The 23969-nt window shown below is 51.2% G+C and overlaps 1 protein-coding gene across 4 annotated transcripts in view; it reads right to left on the bottom strand.

Annotated features, from left to right (window-relative positions):
- Nucleotides 1-23969, bottom strand: part of Ap2a1 (adaptor related protein complex 2 subunit alpha 1) — a 38938-nt gene that overhangs the window by 6706 nt on the left and 8263 nt on the right. For all 4 annotated transcript variants that reach the window (XM_074057985.1, XM_074057984.1, XM_074057982.1 and 1 more), the window contains 7 exons: nt 12116-12184; nt 11870-12012; nt 11307-11500; nt 5399-5528; nt 4521-4622; nt 2517-2625; nt 138-288 (listed from right to left, as the gene is read on the bottom strand). In XM_074057985.1, the coding sequence (XP_073914086.1) occupies nt 138-288; nt 2517-2625; nt 4521-4622; nt 5399-5528; nt 11307-11500; nt 11870-11920 (737 nt within the window). In that variant the 5' untranslated portion in view covers nt 11921-12012; nt 12116-12184. The remainder of the gene's footprint in view (nt 1-137; nt 289-2516; nt 2626-4520; nt 4623-5398; nt 5529-11306; nt 11501-11869; nt 12013-12115; nt 12185-23969) is intronic.

The following is a 23969-nucleotide window of genomic DNA, read 5'->3' as shown; positions in this document are numbered from 1 at the left end:
CAGGGGTCCAGGCCCAGCCCTCCTCCCTCAGACTCATAAGCCCAGCCCCCAACCCTCCTCCCCCAGAACCAGTGGGTCCAGGCCTCAGACCCATAAGCCCAGGCCCATCTCTCCTGAGCACTGCCACCCAGCAGCACCTGTCATAGTGGATGATGAGGCTGATGGTCTCAAAGAGGATGGCGTTCTTCGCATTGGAGTGCTGCACCTTCTTGGACTTGGGTGGTTCCTGGGCCTTGTTGAGCACAGTCTCCAGACACTCCACCAGCCGCCCCTTCACGGCCGCATCCTCTGGGGAAATGAGGACATGTATGTGCTGAGCGAGGAGCCCACCATGCCTCTGCTCTCAGGAAAGGAGCTTGCAGCTGCCTCGGAGCTCCTAGAGCCCTGATGCTCTAGGCTGGGATCTCTGCCACCTCCATCTTCCCAGGTCCCTAGCCTGCATGGGAGGGGCGAGAAGATACCTTGGAGACAGAGCACCCATCTCCAGACCTCGCTTTGCTCTGAGTCTCTGGGCAAGAGGCTCCACCTGGGAGCCTCAGTTTCCCCTTCTGCAGCACCGATGTTCACTAAGTTCATCACAGAGCTGTCTCGCCAAGGACATCCCCAAACGCAGGCCTTTCCAAGAAGCTGTAAGTGCTAAGGACAGAGCTGGCCTTCAGCCACCAGCCCAGGAGATCACTGTGCGCTCACTCGGGCAGAGCTGCTAGGAGCTCAGCAGGGAGAAAGCTCGCCAGTACCCACAGCGGCCCCACCTCCAAGGAGGAGAATATCATCCAGAAACCCATGCAAACAGCAAACACCAAGCACTGACGTTTCCTGGAATGTGATGTGTGATCACATACACAGAACAGCTGCTGGGTGTTTAGGCAGAAAAAGTTGTTCTGAATCCATCAGGAAATTCAGGGGACAGAGGAACAAACTAAAGGACACCCAAAGCAGTGATCAGGCAAATCAAGAACGTGCAACACAAACAAAAGTCTCCCAGTTTTTCTAAACACAGGTTTGTATGTGTGTGAACATTAAGAGTGAAAGAAATAGGACTGGAGGTGTGTGGCTCAATCAGTAGAGTGCCTGCTTTGGAAGCATGAAGCTCTGAGCTCAAACCTCAACCCCAGTCCCACTGAAAAAAAAAAGAAAAGTAAAAGAACTATCCAGGCATGGAAGTGCATGCCTATAATCCCAGCCCTCGGGAGGCTCAGGCCCTAGGAGGATGGTGAGTTCAAGGCCAGCCTGAGTTACAGAGTGAGAACTTGTCTAAGAAAACAAACAAGACAAAAATAAATGGAATAATAGAGGGCGAAAGCGAATGTCAGAGAATAAAGGGGGCAGTTCTTCCAGAGTAAAAGAGATTAGTGAGAGACAATAATCAAATTTGATACTTATGCCTTAATAAAATCCTACCCTGAACCAATTGCAAGAGATATGTTAGGGAAAACAGTAGGATATCAGTTTCTTCTTTTGTTTTGTTTGAAACATTGTCTCACTATATAGCCCAGACTAGCCTTGAACTCTCAACCCCTCCTCCTGCCACAGGCTCCTGAGTGCTGGGATTATAGCTGTGCCCTACCACATCCAACTTGAGAAACAGTCTTAAGTATGGCAGTGGAGTTGCTGTTATGAATGAAAATGCACCTAATTTTTAGAAATATTTTACAAAATGTTTTAAGATAAAATATGATACTTATGATTTACTTTTAAATATTTCAGAAAAAATACAACCTGAACATGTGTGTACAGCAAAACCAGAAGTCTAGATAATGGGACCTTTCCACTTGTCTGTCTGTTGAGAAACTTTTTGTAATATATTCTAAACAAAACATTACTTGGAAATAAATGGGAGGTGGCCCCCAGCACGTGATGAAAGGGGATGACACGGGACTGGGGTTCCTCTGGCCAAGCCCAGAGCAGGGCCATGTATACAATTCCCACAACGTGGAAGGTTAGAGAAGGCAAGAGCCCCACCACGTCCCCGCGCCACAATGAGATTCGTCACTGGCTTCCTAAGCCAAGAAAGACCCAGGTGTCATCTGCATCACACACTCACAGTGGGACACACACGCATACATAGAGGGATACACACAGACACACAAGTACTCACATAGGCATGCAGACAGACAGACAGACACACACACACACACACACACACACACACACACACATGGGTTGCACTGAAAGGAATGGGCTCACTGGAACCAACTGCCTGACACGCACCTCAGAGCAGTGTCCCCTGACACCTGTTGTCAGTCTGAGATGACAGAAGCTCGGGGAAACTGGTCCAGCAGGAGAAGGAGGCTTTAGAACCAGACTCTGGATCAGGCTCTGTGACTCCAAGCTGTCGGGCCTCAGTTTCCCCATTTGCATCTCATGGACAGTCCTTCTGGCCAGCTTTGTCAAGACCTAGCACATGGCAGGGGGCTCTGGCACTGGAGCTGCCCCTCCCCACACAGCCACACAGCAGGGGCTAGAGGCCTGACCCAGACCCCAGCAAAGAGCAGCCCAGCATTAGGTCGCCCTACCTGGCGGGGGGTAGCACTGTAGCAGCCGCAGGAGCTTCACAGAGAGCCAGGGCGCGGGCACAAAGTAGTAAGTGTAGTCCTGAAGGTCAGTGGAGGCTGAGGAGACGATCTAGGGAGAAGAGGACAAGGATGTAGCCTGCCCCTGGCTACAGCATATGCTGCCTCTAGGTTGGTTTTCTTCTTTTTTTTTCTTTTTTTGGTGATACTAGGGTGTGAACTCAGGGTCTTGTGCTTGCTAGGCAGGTACTACACCAGCCTTTGCCTTGGCAAGAACTTAAAGAGGGAAAACTGAGACTGGGGGTGGGGTGAGCCTTGGCAGAGCCTGAGAGGATGGGATGGAGACTATGCCGAGGGCTGGCTGACTTTCTTCAGTAATGCTGGAACCATTGTGGCAGGCAAAGTCATTACTGGTTCCATATGTGTGGCAGTTCCCAAGCCAGGCCAGTGCCTTGGTGACTCTGCCTCCTCCATCATAGCTATGTCACACTGGCTCACTGGGGATTGCTTTCCTCTACCACTGGAAGGGCAGTAACAGGGATGACCCTTTTCCAAGCCCTGGGTCTGACACAAGGTCAGCAAGGAGGACTTGGCACTGGTGGCTCATGCCTGCAATCTTAGCTACTGTCTAAAAGGCAGAGATCAAGAGGATCGAGGTTCGAAGCCAGACCGAGCAAATAGTTTGAGAGCCCCTATCTCGAAAAAACCCTTGCGATCCTAGCTACTCAGAAGGCAGATTAGGAGGATCGAGGTTCAAAGCTAGCCTGAGCAAATAGTTTGAGAGACCCTATCTCAAAAAAAATGGCTGATGGAGTGGCTCAAGGTGAAGGCCCTGAGTTCAAAAAGAAAGGAGGAAATTTCTGGGAAGAGGTGGACAATTAGTGAAAGATCAAAATTCATGTGACTTTTCCTCACAGCAAACTCCCATTCAACCTTGAATCCCCTTCTCCAGGGATCACTCCCATAGTACACCCAGGAGCACTCAGACGTGTGGTCAATGAAGGACACAAGGACAGAATGAGTGAACTGAATAGGTCCCTTCTGCCTCAAAATTGTGGCTTCTTCCTACCACCCAGGAAGCACTTTGATGAGTTTTCAGTCTTGACTAGGGACTGCCTTCCCTCAGGAAGCCCTCCTGGCTTGCAGCCTGGGGTAAGGCCTCTTCTGGGAACCTACAATGCCCAAACCACTCTCTGTGGCAATCTGTGCCTGAGTCATTTCTCCTGCCACTTGCCCCCCTCCCTGCAGGACAGAGGTCTCCTTGAGGTCTGACTCATATGTCCCTGGTGTCACCCTACATGGAGCCTGACATGCAGGAGACCTCAGGGAGCTCTGAAGACAGGAGCAAAGGAGGTGAGAGGCACAGAAAGGAGGAGTTGAAAGGGAGACATACAAGAAAGAGTTATAGGAGGCAAGGAAGAAAAAGGAAGAGACAGTCAAGTGCCAGTGGCTGACTCCTGTAATCCTAGCTACTCAGGAGGCAGAGATCAGGAGGATTACGGTTCAAGGCCAGCCTAGGCAAATAGTTCATAAAACCTTATTTCAAAATAACCAACATAAAAAGGAGCTGGGGGAGTGGCTCAAGTGATAGAGCTCCTGGTTGGTAAGTGCGAGGACCTGAGTCCAAACTCCAGCTCCATGAAAAAAAAAGAAAGAAAAAGGAGAGGGAGGAAGAAACGGGGCGGGGCACCTGAGGGCAGCTCTTGCTTCAGGACACTGGTCAGCTCCAGGCCCCATTCCAAGCACTTTATCCACAGCATCTGTGCTATAAGGCAACACTGGCATCATTTCCATTGAATAGACAGGCAACTGAAGCCCAGAGAGGTGAAGCCACTTGCCCAGGGCCATACAGCCAGGAAATGCAGAGCCCAGATGGACCCAGCTCAGACCCTGGGGTTCAAACACACTGGCTGGGCTGCCTTTCAGGCAGAGGGGGGAATCAGACAGGTGTTACAGGGCACAAGGATCCAGGACCCTTCCTACAGTCAACCCCAAGACCACACTCACCCGGCTCAGGCGAGACACGGCCAGAGAGATGCAGGTCTTGAAGTCATCAGGATTCTTTTTGCACAGACAGGTGATGAGGCTGACAGCAGCTGTGACCACTCCCTGCAGTGGCAGGTGGAGGGCACATCAGAGTCCTGGGGATGGTCAGACTGGGCCAGAACCCAGGCTTGGACATGGAGGGAGGGCAGAGGCTCAGGAGAGGGGCAGGGACAGGCTGGGGTATGCACAGGTGTCACTGTAGGGCTTAGGAGTGAGATGAGGAGGCTACATGGCCTTGGGAACTGTGCTAGCAGGCCTGGGTGTCCGGGATGCTCCTGGCACCTGGGAAAGAAGCCATGGGAACTGTGGATAGGGTGGGCCAGAGCTCAAGGTCTCTGCTGTCCAGGCAAGTAATGGGAGCTGCTGGCATCAGAAACAGGCAGACAATCTTCTTTGGGGCTGAGGGACTGGGCCAGGGATGGGGGCTGGGGCCACTGTTAGGATCTCAGTAGCAAGGTAGGCATCGAGGATGCAGGCAGGTTTCTGGACAGTTGGGTAGATCACAAGAACTGGGGATACAGGGTCAAGGCCTCTGGGTACCTGGTGATGTCAGGGCAGAGGTAAGGGACCCTGGGCATCCAGGGGGTCAGGACAGAGGTAGGACCTGAGCATATGGGAGGTCAGGAGAGAGGTGGGGACCTAGGCATCTGGGGACCAGGAAGAGGAGGGGGCCTTGAGCACCTGTGGGGATCAGGACAGAGGTGGGGGTCTTGGACATTCAGGGAAGGTCAGGATAGAAGTGAAGGCCCAGGCATCCAGAAGAGTTTGGGACAGAGGGCCTTTGGGGTAGCTGGGTGGGGACAGGTACTGGGGACAGTGGCCAGGGGTTTAGGCCTCACCATGTGCTGGTCATTGAGCAGGTGCACCACACGCGCCGTCCACTCGCCCATGGGCACCAGGTCAGGCGAAGCCTTGTAGAGCCGCAGCAGGCACAGGGCTGCACTCTGTTTCACACTGTCCATGCTATCCCTGTGGGGACATAGCCGGTGGTGGGGGCAGTCAGAGCGACCTGGGACTGCACCCCTCTCCCTTCTCTTATTCATCCCAGGAAGGCAGCTAAGTGGCCAGCCAAAGGTGCAGGCAGCTGGTGGACCTGGATCCAACAGGGCACTGCCCTCACTGCCCACTGGGACTTGGTTTCCTCATTTGCAACTTGGCTACATCTTAGAAACCTCCCATGCCCCTGGCAGGGCAAAGCACAATTTCTACCCAGCTTCATTCACCAAGCACTTCCTGAGCGCCTGCAGGGTGCCCGACACTGCTGTGGGCACTGTGGACACAGCGGCAGACACATGGGTGAAACATCTGTCCTCAGACTTGCCCGCTAGCCGGGGCAGTCACTTACCACACACACACACACAGCAGACATGCACACACACACACACACACACTCACACAAACACACAGCAGACACGCACACACATACACACACACACACACAGCAGACACGCACACACACACAGCAGACACACACACACACGCACACACACAGCAGACACGCACACACACACGCACACACACACAGCAGACACACACACACAGCACACACACACACGCACACACACACACAGCAGACACACACACACGCACAGCAGACACGCACACACACACACACGCACACACGCACACACACAGCAGACACAGCAGACACGCACACGCACACACACACACAGCAGACACACACACACACACACACATGCACTTGTCGCACAAACACAGAGCGAAGGGTGCAGGGAGGAAGGCTTCTCTGCTAAGGCAACAAGTGCATAGGAAACTGTCACTTGGGAAAGACTGAAAAACCTGTGCCACAGAAGGCCTCCAGCCTGTGCCATGTCTTGTGGCAGGCAGGGCCTGTGTGCAGGGAATGGTGGAGTAGGGGAGCCTACACTGAGTGAGCAATGGAGTGGGGAGAGGACCAGAGAAATGATGGGCAAAGGAGAGAAGATACCACTGTGGCTTTGAAGATAGAGGAGGGGCCATGAGCCCAGGGCTGTGATGGTCTCTAGAAACTAGAAACTGGAAAGACAGGCAACAGATGCTTCCTGGAGCCTCCACACGGACCCATCCGGCCCACCCCTGGATTTCAGTCTGAGACTGACTTTGGACTTGTGACCTCCAGGGCTATAAGTGAAAGAAGCAATGTGTGTCTTAAGCCACAATGTCCTGGGTAAGTTGTCATGATGGCCACTGGCAACTTATAAAGGAACTTGTTTGTTTAGCATGGAACCTGGCAGACAATGGGTGTCCCAACTCAGAGGGCTCACTGTGCTAATCCGTCACCCAGTTCCCAGTATGAGGAAAAGCATGGTATTTCAGAAGGTGCACCCATGGCTCAGGGACCAGTGTGCCTGCCAGGAGTTGTGACTGGGGAGTGGTTCTGGGGTAAACCATGGACCCTCTGCCAGGAACATGTTTCCTCCTCAGGAAAAGGGAGGACCCTGTAGGGTGTCAGGGTGAAGGATGAGACTGCATAAGAAGCTGGTGCCACTTCAAGAAGAGGTGCCAAAGACTGGTGCCTGTGGTCACAACTATAATCCAGGCTGCTCAGAGGCAGACATCAGGAGGATCAAAGTTTGAGGTCAGTCTGGGCAATAACTCACAAGACTCTATCTTAAAAAAACCCTACACAAAAAAGTGCTGGTGAAGCCTGGCGCCAGTGCCTCACACCTGTAATCCTAGCTACTCAGGAGGCAGAGATCAGAAGGATGAGTTTTAAAGCCACCCCAGGCAAATAGTTTGCGAGACCCTATCTTGAAAAACCCTTCACAAAAAAAAAGGGCTGGTGGAGTGACACTAGGTGAAGGCCCTGAGTTCAAGCCCCAATACCACCAAAAGAAAAAAGGGCTGGTGAAGCCCAAGACACCTTGAGTTCAACCCATCGCCCCCCCAAAAAAGAAGAGGTGCCCAGCTTTCAGGGTTAGCCAGGCCAGGGCCTTTGGTCCAATTTCTCAGAAAGGACTAACCCAACAGGTGGCAAGGGACCTAAGGCAGAGCCGTAGGAAGGCAACCTGCAGTGCAAAAAGGCCAGGTGAAAGATGTGTCCCTGCATGGACCAGACAAATGTGGCGAGCAACGCAGTGGCTGTTTCCTGCCAGTGGCCAGGCAGACACCCCATGATCGGGGTTGGGGAGACTGGACCCTCGTGTCTGTGTCTGGGTGACCACCATGCAAGCCCATAGCAGAGGAGCTGGACCTCCTCTGGGCAGGTTGCTGGAGAGTGAGGGACAGGTGGGACCACAGCTCATCTGATGTCCATGATGGAGGAGCATTCAACTACCCCACGATCACTGGGTTAAAACTGGAACCCAGCAGAGGCCTGGCTAGTGCAGTACTTTCGTTATCACCATCACAGCCTTGCTTCCTTCTGAGTGGTTCTGTATATTAACTCCTGGATGCTGCCAGTGCGCCAAGGTGGACTCCCTCACCCTGTCCGCTGCAGGTCACGAACCATGCAGAAGGACTACTCACTGATGCTGGTAAGTGGGCTGAGTCTGAGGTACCGCTCAGGTCAGGATTAAACCATACAAGGTAGAAGAGGACAACGAGGAGCATAGAGACAACTGAATTGGCATGGTAGTATGCCCCTTTAATCCTAACTATTTGGGGGGCAGGGGCAGGAAGATCTCAAGTTCAAAGCCAGACTGGACTATGGAAGACTCAGCCTTAAAAAAAAAAAAAAAAAATACAGCTGGTTGCTGGTGGCTCACGCAGCTAATCCTAGCTACTTGGGACGCTGAGATCAGGAGGATCATGGTTTGAGGCCAACCTCAAATAGTTCAAGAGACTTCATCTCCAAAATAACCAGGGCAAAATGGACTAGAAGAGTGACTCAAACAGTAGAGTGCCTGCTTTGCAAGCCCCAGTCCCACCGAAACAAACAAAAAGGCTGGGGGCATAGCTCAAGTGAAGAGCACTTGCCTAACTTGGGTTTGATTACCAGCAATGGGAAAAAAATGTGTCACCTACAGAAAGTCTCTCCATCCCCCAGTCAAAGCAAGGCCAGGATTCCAGTGCCTCAGCATCCATCCCTCGTGTGAAAGAGGCCACCTCTGCCCAGACTTATTCCCCACACAGACCTCCTCAGCCCTAGGTCCCCATTCCCTCCCTCTTCACAATGGCTGACAACCCGCCTCCCGCAGGATAGTATCAACTGCCTATCCTCATCTTTTTTTTTTTTTGGAGGGGGGCTGGGATTTGAACTCAAGGCTTTATGCTTACAAAGTTTAAATATACTTATTTTCCGTTCTGTAGGATAGTTTTAATTCCAGTGTTATTTTCAGATATTTCTGCCAGTTATTCCTCAAGGTGTCCTTCATCCTACCTCTAGTGACTTTGACTGTGAGATCTCAGAATGCCTGCGCTACGTGAACCCCCTGCCCAGCCTCCCAAGTGCTGGGATGCACGCCTGGCTTGCATCACTTTAGAGGTTAAGTCAGGAACTGGTGGACTACCCAGGTAAGACAAAATTGGGTGCAAAGCCGGTCTGAGGGCAGCTCTGTGCCAAGGTTTGAGACAGGTAATTTTGGGTACTGTCCCCAAAGGGGATTCTATCTAGGTCACCTTTACTTTGAAGTGTGGTGTTTTAGAGGCTCTCCTTGGACAAGCTTTTCTCTGCTCCCTGAGGCTGCAGGGCCCAAAAACCAGTAACTAGTTTCTTCCAGTCCAGCAAATGCCTTGTAAGCAAAATGTGACCCTGGTACCCTGGTCATCAACCTAGTTGCTGGGCTTCCAGTGTGGCCTGTGTGTTCCTTATTTTCTGGCAAGTTCATGGACACATTAAAGAATATTTTCTGAGCTGGACACTGGTAGCTCACATCTGTAATCCTAGCTACTCAGGAGGCAGAGATCAGGAGAATTGTGGTTCGAAGCCAGCCCAGGCAAACAGTTCACAGGACCCTATCTCGAAAAAACACATCACAAAAAAAGGGCTAGTGGAGTGGCTCAAGGTGTAGGCACTGAGTTCAAGGCCTAGTATCATCAAAAAAAAAAAAAAATTTGTGTCATAGGGATTGGGGTGGGCTCAAGTGCTAGAGCTGAGTTCAAGCCCCAGTACTGCCAAAAAAAATATTAAGAATATTTTCTTTCCTCTTTTATCTAACATTGATAGTTAGGTTTCAGTGATAACATCAGGTACCTGTCTACCATATTGCCAGAAATAAGTCCTACCTCTGCTGACATCAGGCAGAATGAACTTTGTAGAAGACAAAGTCAATCTCACCATTCATCTGCCTGAAACACACCAATCACCTCCCGTTTCGGTGAGAACCAGATCCAAACTCCCATAAGTCTCTCATGTCTACTGTACTTCAGTCAGACAAACACATGTAGAGACTCATGTCCACAGCAGGGTCTTTGCACTTGCTGCTCCTTTTGCTCTAGACACTGCTTCTCCAGCGTCCTCCAGTTCTACCCCTTCTGCATTATTCCTGCCTTACATCACACATCACCTCCTTGGCGGGACCCTCCCCGACTATTCTAGTTTAAACCTTCTAGCCTGCTGCCCCAATACCTTGTGTACTTTCTTCAGAGCATTTGTCACCGACTGGATGCATCTTTTTTTGTTGTTTTTTTGAGACAGCGTCTCACTATATAACCCAGGCTGATCTTGAACTCTAGATCTCCCTTCCTCCATGCTGGGCTTACAGTGTATGCCACCAAGCCCAGTTCAGAGCAGAGTTCTGAGAGATGAACTCCACATTTCCAAGTATTCCATCAAAGGCCTATGAATGCTGGGAGGGCCATGGCCACACCCACCTCTGCGCATGGAAACATCACCACTCATCAGCAGAAAGCCAGGCATATAGTAAGTGCTCAATTCTTTTTTTTTGGGGGGGTGGGGCTGGGATTTGAACTCAGGGCTTTGTTCTTGCAAAGCAGGCGCTCTACCTCTTGAACCACATCTCTACTCTATTTTGCTCTGGTTATTTTGGAGATGGGGGTCTCATGAACTACTTGCCCAGGATGGCCTCAAACCAAGATCCTCCAGATCTCAACCTCTTCAGTAGCTAGGATTGTAGGTGTGAGCTACCAGCATCCAGCTGAATTCTTGAATCCTAAAATCCTACCTACTTGGGAGGCTGAGATTGGTAGGATCATGGTTTGAGGTTAACCAGGACAAGTAATTCATGAGACCCTGTTTCAACCAACAGCTAATCATGGTGGCGTTTGTCTGTCATTCCAAGCTACGCAAAAGACTGAAATTGGGAGTATCACAGTTCCAGGTCAGTCAGTGCAAAACAGGTTTCCAAAATCCCACCTCAATGGAAAAAAAGCTGGATGTTGTGATGTGTGCCTATCATCCCAGCAATGATGGGAAGCCTAAAATAGGAGGATCTCAGTCCAGGCCCACCTGGGCAAAAATCAAGACTCTATCTTCAAAATAACCAGAGTAAAGGCAGCATGGCTTAAGTGCTATTGTACCTGCCTAGCAAGTACGAGATCCACCATATACAAAAACAATGTGAATGAATGAGGATGCAGGAGTAAGGTTACTACCTCTTTCATGCTAGAGCTCTGTGTATCAACACACACACCACTGGCTTTGGGTGGAAGCCACCTCACACCACCCAATTGACTTGATGAGAAGAGACAATGACCACAAGGGGTTCTGGCCACCAGAACCACTGGGGTGTTGAGACTGGTGTTGGCTCTACAGCCTGGCTGGGTGACCTTGGGCAGGTGCCACAACCTCTCTGGGCCTCAAACTTGGCTGGCCCTCATCTCTGCACTCTCTCCCCAGTGACTCACCCAGCCACTAGGATGCGGGGGATGTCAGCAGCAAAAGCCTCGCCCATCTCACGGCTGCCCACGTTGGCAATGCAGTGCAGGGCCAGGCACATGAAGGTGGGGTTGCGGCTGGCCAGGTCATTCTTGATGGCGTTATTGATGAGCCGGATCAACTCCGAGTTCGAGTTCACCAGCACAGAGATGAACAGGTAACCCTAGGCGAGGAGGAAGATAGTGACTGGGAGCCTGCTGGCCAAATGGCCTCAGACTCAAACTTCAACCCAGAAAAACTCGCTCCAGCCCTCCTCCCCTAAGAGTCCAGGCCCCAAATCCTCCTCCCTCAGACCCAGGGGTCCAGGCCCAGCCCTCCTCCCTCAGAGCCAGGGGTCCAGGCCCAGCCCTCCTCCCTCAGACCCAAGGGTCCAGGCCCAGCCCTCCTCCCTCAAACCCAGGGGTCCAGGCCCCAGTCCTCCTCCCTCAGACCCAGGGGTCCAGACCCAGTCCTCCTCCCTCAGACCCAGGGGTCCAGGACCCAGTCCTCCTCCCAAACTCCCAGGCCCAGACCCCCTCCTCTCCAGACTCACTATCTGCTTCTCCGTGTACTTATTGGAGCTAAGCAGGTTCACAGCCTCCATGTGGCCAAAGTCAATGTCGTGGCCCAGCAGGAAGATGAAGAGCAGTTTGCACACATACTTTTTCTTGCTATAGCCATCCAAGGCCTTATCCCCTGGAGCAGAGGAAGGAGGAAAGGGGGCCAGCAGTGAGGAAGGACCTCATGTGCCCCCATCTCCCTCTTCCTTCACACCCAGGGATCTGGGTACCCAACCTACCTTTGAACTTGGAGCGAATATTGGCAAGTTCCTTGTTTATCCTCTTGATCTCTGCCTCCTTGCTCTTACCTGAGGAGAGGACAGGGAAGGACAGGTGGTAAGGGCGAGAGCTGAGCCACCTGCCCTCACCGTCCATGCATGGCAGCCCAGCCTGGAGGGCAGATTCTCCGCCCTGGGATGCTGATCGCTGCAGAGAAATCTGGCACACGCTTCTCAGCTAGCACTATCCCACCCTCCTTCCTCCTCCTGCTGTGGTCCCTGAAGTGTTAGGCACCCTGGGTGGCCTCTTGGGGCTCTGGATGCCCTCTATGGGAGCTTTCAACCCCCATGACAGCAATGGTCTCTGTCAGAGTGGCCCACAGCTGACACATGACCATATGTGTGGCTTAAGTGCTTGGGGCCTTGGCACCCACCCTCCCACTTAGCTCCATGTTCTTCCAGTTCCCAACCCCAGGTGAAGTCCCCTGCCTGCTCCCTCTCCCTCCCTGACTCCTGGCCACCAAACCTGCCCTAACATGTACTGGTCCATCCCTCCAGCTCGGCCAGGACCCTCTGTGGAATGCCCCAGAATGCTGCCTCTGTGGACCCTGGGTCAGGCTTGTGCTTCCCAGTGCCACAGCACCCCTCTGAGCACTCTCTGACGGGATAGTGCCAGGTCCCCGGCCACACACACTTCCTACCCTGTTTCATGCTGCCAGGTCCCTTCCTCAGCCCTCCTGCACCAGACTTCACAGGGTCCACTATCTAGTCACCTCCTGCAGATGAAACCTGAGCCTTACCCTCACTCAAGCCACTGGCTGCCTCCTGGCTCCATCTTCTGAGCTTGTCCTCAAGCCACTCCACTCCTGCTATCTTGTCCAGACCCCATGTTCAATCACACAGACCACGGCCCTCCTCTTCCCCAACATCCAGAGGTCTAGGCCCAGCCCTCCCTCAGCCTCCTCGCCTCCCCAATGTCCCCAGACACTGGACTTTCGGACACCAACTGTGCCTTCTTCCCGGAGTCATCTCCTGCAACCTTCCCATCATCAGGGTCTCGGATCCTGTCACATCACTGGCCAGGCCTTTCCCATCGGCTTCTGTGCAATGAACTCCTTATCATTCTGCTTCCAGCATTTAGAAGCCCAGTCCTCTCTAGTCCACTCCACACCACAAAACTGCCTGATTTATCTGCACAGTTAAAAACTGCCCTACATCACTCTGAGAATCCAGAAGGGGCTCCCAGAACAGCACCTGGCATACAGCAGGTGCTTTATAAATGTCTGGTATGCTAAAGGATGGGGGCCTTCTCGGACTCACGTCTGTGCCAGCCACATCCCTCAACACATGACCTGCCCCTGGATGCTCAGGGGCATTCATTGAATGGTGGCTGGATGGGTGGATGGACAGACGGACAGGTGGGTGGGTAGATGAATGAGTGGATAGGTGGGCAGATGGATGGATGGATGATGGATAGATGAACAAGCAATGAAGCACATGTAATCCTGCCTTGCACCCCCAACTCTCAACCCCCTGGAAAGCTCCTAACAGCCCCACTTCAGACACCACCTCTTACATAAAGTCCTTTTTTTTTTTTTTTTTTTCCTGGTACTGGAGCTTCAACTCAGGGCCTTCACCTTGAGCCATTCCACCAGCCCTATTTTTGTGAAGGGTTTTTGGAGATAGCATCTCTTCAACTATTTCCCCGGGGCTGGCTTTGAACCGTGATCCTCCTGATCTCTGCCTCCTGAGTAGTGAGGATTACAAGCATGAGCCACTGGCGCCCAACTCAGGAAGCCCTCTTGAGTAGCACTCTGAGCAGTACTCACGAGGACCCTGAAACTGCATTGTCCAATGCAACAGCCAACAGTCAGGTGACTCCTGAGTACCTGAAACCTGGCTGCTCCAAGCTGAGAAGCGCTACAGGTGCAGTGTGGTTAAGATATGGGAAGCCGGGCACCAGTGGCTCACACTTTTAATCCTAGCTGCTCCAGAGGCAGAGCGCAGAGGCACTGAGGTTCAAGCCAGCCCAGATAAATAAGAGGGACCCTATTTCGAAAATACCCAACACAAAAAAGGGCTGCAGAATGGCTCAAGTGGTAGAGCACCTGCTTAGCAGGCGTAAGGCCCAGGCAGGGGGGAGTCCCAGGTCCCTGGGGCTCAGCCCATGAAGCCATTACTGGAGCATGAGCCTCATGGGGTTAGTGCCCCGGAGGCTGTCTGACCCTTCTAATTTATTAATTACAAGTCTCCTGAGGTCTCCTGGGCCAGGCCAAGCAAAGCAACCTGGGAGTCCCTGATCCAGGCGAGCCAATGCTTCTGAGCTGCCCCCCAAGACTCCTGCTCTAGAGGGAGACCTGCAGCAGTCCCAATGGCCACACTTAAACAAGGTGTGGCCTCTGCAAGGCCAGAGGCGACCTGCACTCTCCTGGGTTGTGGTGGACACAGCCAATGGAGGGGACAGTTGAGGAGCACCTTGAGACATGAGGAGGACTCAGTGGCACCTGGTCAGCCAGAGGTGGGGCTGAGGCAGGCACTGCCCTTGAGGCCAGCCTGAGGCACAGACAAGTGTCTCTGGGGCAGGCACCTGGTGACTACTGGGCATGTTCCATTCTATTTCTGCCCTAGAGAGACCACACAAGCTCTTTTGATGGTTTGGCTGAGTGTTCTGTAGGGACCAGACAGCCAACAATACCATCAGTACACGGCTGAACATCACTCTGCTATATGAAGTGCACAGAAGACGGCCATTTAACTATTGGAAATCTCCCAGGCTAAAGGCCTCCCTGACCTTTCTTGAAACCTCTATTAAAAGCTTCAAGAGAGCCTGGTGCTGTGGCTCATGCCTATAATCCTAGTTAGTTGGGAGGCTGAAACTGGAAGGCTCAGGGTTGAAGTCCAGCCCAGGCAAATAGTTTGAGGACCCTATCTTGAAAAAAAACATCACAAAAAAGGGCTGGTGGAGTGGCTCAAGGTGTAGGCCCTAAGTTCAAACCCCAGTACCAAAAAAAAAAGAAAAAAAGAAAGAAAGAAAACCCTTAAACTTAAAATACATAGAGTCTGAGGAAATTCTTTTATAATCCCCAGTATCCACAGGGGATGTTTAAGGACCCACAACCCATGGGTACCAAAATCCATGGACTCGCAAGTTCCTTAGATGACATACCCTGCACATACCCTGCTCTTGTCCTCCCCATTCATCTCTAAGTGACTTCTAATACCTAATGCAATGTAAGTGCTGTGAAAACAGTTGACACTAGTCTTTTTTTCTTTTTTTGGGTGGGACTGAGATTTGAACTCAGGGCTTTGCAGTTGCAAAGCAGGCGCTTTATCTCTTGAGCCACACCTCTGGTCCATTTTGGAGATGGGATCTCAAGAACTATTTGCCCTGGCTGGCCTCAAACTGAGATCTTTCCCCACCCCCTGCAGCCTCCCAAGTAGCTAGAATTACAGGCATGAGCCAACTTCCCTGGCTACGCTGTATTCTTAAGGAAACAGCGACAAGAAAAAAAACTCTAGATGTTTGTAGAGACACAATTTTTTCAAATATTTTTGGTCTGCAGCTGGTTGAATCCACAGATGTGGAACCCAAGAATACAGGGGGTTATCCGTCTATACACATATGTGTGTGTGCATATTTTTTCTTTGAATAGTCTCTATATTTTTAGTTGTTTTTATTTTTTTTTTATTGTTGTGCTGGGTGGGGGTACATTGTGGTATTTACAAAGGTTCTTACAAAATATCAAATATATCATACTTGAATTCATCCCCTTCACACCATTCTCCTTTATCCTCCCTTTCCCCTCTTTGTTTAAACAGTCTTGAAAGTGTCCTCATCAATCCGATTCTGTCTTCCGCCAATCAATATACTACAGTCTGAAAAAGAGCCAGCAAACACAAGCCGGAGGTCTCCAAAACAGAAGGCAGAGCCTCTACAACCTCCAGCCCAGGTGATGGGGACAGTGCGATAGGGCTGTGGAGGAAGGGAGTGGGAGGAAGGGACTGAAGGCAGCTGTGACAGACTGGGCTAACGGCAATGATGACTGTCCAGCACTCAAAGCCAGCCAGCAACAGACAATGAGCACACCAACACCAGAGCACACAAACATATCAAAGAGGTTTAAAGGGATTTCTTTGCTTTTCTTTCTTTTTCTCTGGTGGCACTGGGGTTTGGACTCAAGGCCTTGCACTTGGTAGGCAAACTCTGTACCATTTGAGCCACACCAAAAGCCCTATTTTTCAGGGCAGACCTCGACCACGATCCTCCTATCTATGTCTCCTGCATAGCTGGGATGACTGGTATATGCCATCACACTCAACTTGTTAGTTGATATGAGAGCTCACTAACATTTTTGCTGGGCTGCCTTTGAGCCTCAATCCTCCTACCTCTGCCTCCCAAATCCTGGGATTACTGCTGTGCACAACCATGCCCAGTTTACAAAGGGATTTCTGGGGTGGGCTGGGGAATGAGTCATAGCTGCCCTTCTGTAGGACCCATGGGAGGGCCTGTGGCTATTGCAGTGAAATACCTGCAGGTGGGAAGGTCCACCTTACTATAGGCTCATGGTGCCAGGGTCTGCCCTAGCTTGGGGCTTCTGGCTAAGTGACACTGTAAGGCCTTCAGTAAGTGTTTAAGCCAAGAAGGCATCCGGGCATGGGGTGTGTCTGTCATCACCATCAAAGGCATCCAGAAAAACCTGGCCCCTGCCCTGGGGGAACTAGAGTGCTTTATGGAGGAAACAGAAGAGGCGAAGTCCCTCACCTCCCCAAAGCCTGCCAAGCTGTCCAGACTATGGCCATCTACCTGCTGGGACTTTCATTTCATGTGCTTCCCCTACAAGGCCCAGTAGTTGAGTCCTCAGAAAGTGCTCTGGGTAAACAGGGCATGGTGGTTCCCGCTTGTAATCCCAGCTACTGAGAAGGTGGACGTAAACAGATCTTGAGTTCAAAGCCAACCTAGGCAAAGGTAGCCAGATCCTATCTCAAAAACAAAATAGAAACCAAATGGCTGGGTGTGTGGCTCAAGTGGTAGAGCCCTGCCTAGCAAGCCCTGGGTTCAAGCCCCAGAACAGCCAAATAAATAAATAAATTCAACCAGGTATGGTGGCACACACCTGTAATCCCCAGCACAGGGAAGGCTGAGGCAGGAAGATCAAGAGTTTCAGGCCAGCCTGGGCTACATGATGAAAGCATGTCTCAAAGAAAAACAAATTAAATTTAAAAACTGGTCCTCGATTTGGTAATGAGAATGTTTCTTGTGAAACCACGTGGATATTTTGAGTTTGCTTTTCAACCATATATTTTAGGAAATCTTAATCCAGAACAAATGACTCTGAGTCTGTGGCCTCCAAAATGACATGCCCGCCAAACATTAAACATGCTGGATTTGGCTGGGGCCAGTGGCTCACGCCTGTAACCCTAGCTAGTTGGAAGGCTGAGATAGAGAGGATCATGGTTCGAGGGCAGTCCAGGCAAATAGTTTGAGACCCCACCTCTAAAATAACCAGAGCATTTAGAGGGACTGGATGTGTGGCTCTAGGGACAAAGCACCTGCTGTGCAAGCACAAAGCCCCAAGTTCAAACCCCAGTCCCACCAAAAAAAAAAAAAAAAATCTCAAAATGAAAACACCGGATTTGGAAGCCATCACTAATTAAAGTCGAGGGTGGCCGGGCACCCGTGGCTCATGCATAATCCCAGCTACTCAGGAGGCAGAGAAAAGGAGGGCTGTGGTTCAAAACCAGCCCAGGGAAAGTTTGAGAGACCTTGTCTTGAAAAAACCCATCACACACACAAAAAAAGGGTTGGTGGAGTGGCTCAAGGTGTAGGCCCTGAGTTCAAACCCCAGAATGGCAAGTAAATAAATGCTATGGTTGGGTGCAGCTCAGTGTTAGGGCTCTTGCCTAGCATGCATGAGGCCCAGGATACCACCCCCAGAACTGTAAAAAAGAAAAAAACTTAAATACTGTTCCCGTGCTGAATGAATATTGGGATAAATAAAGTGTTTAAACCAATTTCACTGGGGTTTTTTTTGCTTTCTAAATTTGGTGAGAAAATTTCAATGTATATGTAGCCTGCATTGCATTGCTAGGTTAAGACACTGCTCCTGTCATCATCATCTCTGAGTGATGGACATACATTCTCCTTAAACAACAAAGCCAAGCTGGGCTTAGTGGTGCATACCTGTAATCCCAGTTACTTGGGAGGTGGAGGTGGGAGTATCATGAATTAGAGGTCAGCCTGGGCAAAGTCTGCAAGACCCAGTCTCAAAAGCAAACTTTAAACAAGAGGGCTGGGGGGCGTGGCTTCAGTGGTTCAGCAACAGCCTAGCATGCATGAGGCCCCCAGCACCTCCAGGCCAGCCTGGACTACAAAGCGAGATCCCGTCTCAAAAAAACCAAACCAAAGTAAAGCTCCATGCTGTCATTCCCGTGGTAAGCCACTGAGACCCTGGCTGAGTCCAGGCCTACTCTGTTTGGGGTGCTCAGCATGCTGATTTGCACACACCCCGTCCTGGGCATGCACCCCTCACCCTGAGTGCAGGAACATACGGCTGTTTCAGTCCTGGCAGGGTCCCCAGTGTCCCCTGCAGCCTGGCGCAAGGGAAGTGTGGAACATGGATCTGTGAGGCGAGGCCACTAGATAAGATGCAGCTGGAAGGGGCGGGGCTGGGGCTCGGGTTGGGGCCTGCCTCATTCCTTCAAGTGCATGCCTGGGCTGGGGTACCCCAAAGACACACCATGCTGGAGAGCCCCCAAAGTGGAACCCGGTCACCTTCCTGCTCTCCACAGAGGTCAGGGGATCCTGCAGAAGTGGGGGTCCATCTCACCTCTGCTCTGCCCCAAATGCCTCCAGGCCTCCCAACTTCCCAGCTGGCTCAAAGTACAACTCAAAGTCCTCCCAGCGGCCCTCCAAGGCCTGCACCATCTCCCTGGTCCCTCTCTAGCTGAATGTCCTGTCGTCTTTCCCTCAGGCTGTAGCTGGCACTGCCCCACCTCCCCCTCCTCTAAGTTCCTCCTACACTGTAAGCCCGGGTCTAGCCTCAGGGCCTTTGCACAGGCTGTGCCCTTCAGCTGTCTGCATGTCCAGTTCACTCACCCAATTTGACCCTTCTCCAACACCACCCTTTCAGGGAGAGGTTCACCAGCCTAGATGAGAGCACCATCCTAACTCCAGCCTTATCCTTTCCTTGATTTCCTTTTCCTCCATTCCCTCCTGCCTGGACACCTGAGACAGGTGTGTATTAGCCCATCTCCCCACTCGCAGACTTTTGCCCACCGCTGTAGCCCCATCACCTGGAACAGTCCCTAGTACTCGGTGCTCAATAAAGACTGGTTCATTCATTGATTCATCCATCCACTCATTCATTCATTCATTCATTCATTCAACAAACACCTCCTGAAGCCTCCCAAGGATCAGAACCTGCACAGGGCAGAGCTGAGGACCCAGGAAGGGTTGAGCCCCAGGGCGTGCATTCCAGGGGACAGTGGAGATGTCACTAAGGCCATGGATTATGATGTGGGGTGGACTGTGCCTCGCTGGAGGATTTCAGGGCTCAGTGGCGTCAGCAACCCTTTCCCAGCGCTCAGCAAAGTCACCAATGGCCTCCATGAGCCAGACTCTGCTGAGGCCGAGCTAGGAGGCAGCCCCACCCCTGCCAAGGAGGCTCCTGTGAGATAAACAACATCAGGCAGGTTCCTGAACAGACAGGAGGAGGGGACCATGCCCTCCCGCTGACCCAGACTTAACCTCTCCCCCTCTTCTCAAAGCCTTCCTGAGCCTCACTGTGCCCCCCACTCCTCATCCACATCCCTCTCTTCCCTCACTCCTGCTACTCCCCATCTCTGTGCCCTCAGGATGAACATCAGCTGGGCCTCTGCCCACCTCCCCAACCTCAGAACCATCCGTCTCTAAACCACTCACTCAGACCCTTCCTCCTCCCTCAAGCCCACCCCAGGACCTTTGCACCTGTCGCCCCTCTGCCTTCACAGCTCTTCACTTCTTCACTGCCCTTGTCCTGGTTCACTCTTCCATGTCCCACCTCCACAGCCACCAGAGTGTCCTGTGAAGCAAAACCTGACTAGAGCTCTACCACTCATTTTCTCACTATTGTAGCCTCCCTTATGAGGCTGTGACAATTTCAAATATTTCCTGCCTTTTAAAAAAAAAAATTGAGGCACAACTTACATGCCATGAAATGCACCCTTTTAAAGGTGTGCCATGGGGGTCTGCGTATTCACAGCCTGTGCAACCATCCCTACTATCTAAGCCCAAAGTGTTTTCTTCACGCCCCACCCCCCACCCCGCAAAAGAATCTGTGTATGAAGGCGCTATCAGTCTCCATTCCCTTCCCTGCCCCCAACCGCAGGCAATCACCAGTCGCCGCTGTCTGTATGAACATTCCAGCTACATGGAGTCATGCAGTATGTGGCCTTTTTCTTTTTCTTTTCCTTTTTTCTTTTTTTGGTGGGACTGGGGTTTGAACTCAGGGCTTCAAGCTTGCAAAGCAGGCGCTGTACCACTTGAGCCATTCTGCCAGTCTAATATGTGGCCTTTTGTGTCTGGCTTCTTTCACTTGGCAAAATACTGTCAACATTCATTCGTATCGTAGCTTGGGTCAGTATTTCATTCCTTCTTGTTTATTTGTTTGCATGTTTGTTTTGGTGGGACTGGGGTTTGAACTCAGGGCCTTGTTCTTGCTAGGCAGGCGCTTAACTTGAGACATGCCCCGTTTTTTTTTTTTTTTTTCTTTTTTTCAGGTAGGGTCTTGTATTTTTCCTCCCAGCCTCAGGCCTCAGATCCTTCTGATCACCACCTCCCAAGCAGCTGGGACTACAGGTACTTGCCACCATGACTGGTCCTGGGCGATTTTTTGTTCTTGTTCCAACATGTATGTGTCTTTGTTATACATGTCTTTCTTTATGAATAAAATGAAAAGGGAAATGTCAACCCGTATTTATTACAACATAAACAAGTGCTGTTATCAGACATTTTATGAAAAAAGATATACAATTGTCAGATAAATGTGAAAAATATTCATCATCTTGGAATATCAAAGAAATGCAGTTAAAACATATCAGACAATTGTCATGTTTTGGTTTTTTGCCTGGGGCCTCAGACCGAAATTCTCCTACCTATGACTCCCGGTAGCTGGGATTATAGGCATGCCCATCACATACAGCTTGTTTTTTGCCTGGGCTGGCCTCAGACTCGATCCTCCTGATCTCTACTTCCCAAATAGCTAGGATTACAGGTGTGAGCTACTGTGCCTAGCTTTCATTCCTTTTGATAGCTGAATAATGTTCTGCGGTAAGGATGGAGCTAGTTTTCTTTACCCATGGATAGACACTTTGGGTTGTTTCCATGTTTTGCTTCGTCCATCACGACACGATCACCTGTGCATGTCTGTGAGGACAGCTGCCATCTGCAGGCAGCCTCTTCTCCCCACGGGGCTGGCAGCTTTACAGGGTCAAGAACACTCATGTCCTATTTGCCACTGCGCCACTGTAAAGCTTGAAACACAGCAGCCACCCAACATGCATGTGACTGAGAAAGGGACAAGAGCCCCAGGCCTGTGGCTGACCTGTTCCCAGTGCCCCCAGTCAGTCTGGTCTGTGGTGGCCCTCAGGGCCCTCAATGACACCTGCCTCTTTTCTCTTTCCTTCCCCAACCCTTAACACCCAGTCCCTCTGCAAATCCTACTGGCAGTTCCTTCAAAATTGATTCTAAACCCAATCACTTCTCAGAAGTCCCTTCTCACTCTCATCCAGCCAACACTGTCACACCTGGAGACCTGTGACACCCTTCTGATTTAGTTCCCTGCTGCCACCCGACCTTTCAAGTCCGTTGCCATAGCAGCAACAGCTAGAAGAATTATTTTAGCTTTTAACTCTCTTTTCTTGAACTTGCTATGATGTAGCCCAGGTTGGCCTCAAACTCGAGATCCTCCTGCCTCCACCTCCTGAGTGCTGGGATTAAAGGCATGTACCACTGTGCCCAGCTCCAGAGGAATTATTTTAAAACCTCAATCGGCCCCATCCCTCCTATGCTCCAAAATCTTCCTGTGGCTGGGCCCCGGTGGCTCACACCTGTAATCCTAGCTACTCAGGAGGCAGAGATCAGGAAGACTGAGGTTCGAAGCCAGCCCCAGGCAAACTGTTCGAGACAAACCCTTCACAAAAATAGGGCTGGCAGAGTAGCTCAAGGTGAAGTCCCTGAGTTCAAGAACCCAATACCACAAAAAAAAAAAAAAAGTTTTCCTGTGGTTCTCAGTTCACTCAGATAAAGGCAATATGTACACCATGGTCCACAAAGCCCTACCCCTCCTGTCCCCTCTCTGCTCTCATCACCTCTACTGCCCATCATTCCCCTCTACTAGGCTCCAGCCACACTGGTCTCCTCCCTTATTTGAACACACGCCAAGCATGCTGCAACCTCAGGACCTTTGAATGCACCGTCTCCCTGTCTGGACCTCTTCTAAAATCCACAGGGCCCACCCTGATCTTCATGGTGCGGCCTCTGCTGAGTATCTTCTCAATCCTGGTCCCCCTCCTCCTTTCCTTCCTTTTTCTTCACAGCACCAACTGACACTAACAGCATATCATTTAATGGCTTTTCCATCTTTATTTTCTACCTCCCAAGAACAAGGATTGGTTTTTTGGCAGTGCTGGGGATCAAACCCCAGGACTTGTGCATAGGAAGCAAGTCCTCTACCCCCAAGCTATACCACCAGCCCCAAGAGCATGGATTCTTGTTCAGAGTTGTAGACTAGTGTGCAAAATAGGGCCTGGTGGCTCCAGTCTCTAATCCTAGCTATCTGAGAGGCTGAGATTGGGAGGATTAAGGTTTGAGGCCAACCTAGGCAAATAGTTCTCAAGACCCCATTTCCAAAATAAACAGAGCAAAATGGTGGAGATATGGCTCAAGCAGTAGAGCCCCTGCTTTGCAAGAGCAAAGCCCTGAGTTCAAATCCCAGTCCCACCAAAAAAAAAAAATGTATCTGTTAAGTGAATGAATGAATGAATGAAACTTCACATCACTGGTAGGTACCAGAGACAAAGCACACCTACTATAGCTGCCCCTCCCCACAACCCCTCATAGCTTTACCCCTTTAAACAACAGCCCTGTCACCTCTCCTCCAACTGATGCACAAGTTTACACCCCTCCTGTGTACAGAACACCTTCCATGACAGCGAAATACTAACATAATGAGTGAGCCCTCTTCAGAACCAAAGTAGTAACAATAAAAAAATCAACAGCCACGGTCCCTGGCAGGCCTAGAACACACAACCGTCTCACTCACATGTGATCAAGGCCACCCCTCAGGCAGGTGTGGATCAGCAGTCCCTCCTGACAGATGAGGAGACTGAGAGGTGAAGTCCCTCATTCAAGGTCACACAGCTATGGAGTGGCAGAGCTCAAACTAAAAGTCCTGTCTGGCGGATCCCAAAACCCATGCAGATGTAACCTCTGAGAGCTTTTTGGCAGCTCCGAACACCAACCGCTGCTCCCAGGAGTTGGGAGCTGACTTGCAGCCAGGCCTCCCATCCTCACAACAACTCTTCCTGGCCTGGATCACTGTCCTTATACTGCTGTGCTCAGATAAGAAAGGGCCTAGACCCAGGCCTGTCCTGCTCTCTGACCCCTGACCTGTCTCTGGGATCTGACTCCCCATACCCATAGCTTTACAGATCTCTCAGACTCCTCTGACCTCCTCCTTGAGGTCTGGGCACCCCAGGGCTCCCACTCTGTAATAATGCCCTCTCCTTTCCAGGCCCCTGTTGGAGTCTCAGATCTGCATCCCTTTCCCTCTGTGCTCCTTGAGCCCCCTCCCCACTACCTCCATGTCTCCTTAGCAATCCCCCATCCAGGAACCCC

This window comes from Castor canadensis, chromosome 16 (assembly GCF_047511655.1).
Source record: "Castor canadensis chromosome 16, mCasCan1.hap1v2, whole genome shotgun sequence".
In the NCBI taxonomy this organism is placed as follows: Eukaryota; Metazoa; Chordata; class Mammalia; order Rodentia; family Castoridae; genus Castor; species Castor canadensis.
Note: the sequence above shows the minus strand (reverse complement) of the source record. Positions and strands in the feature narration are given on the sequence as shown.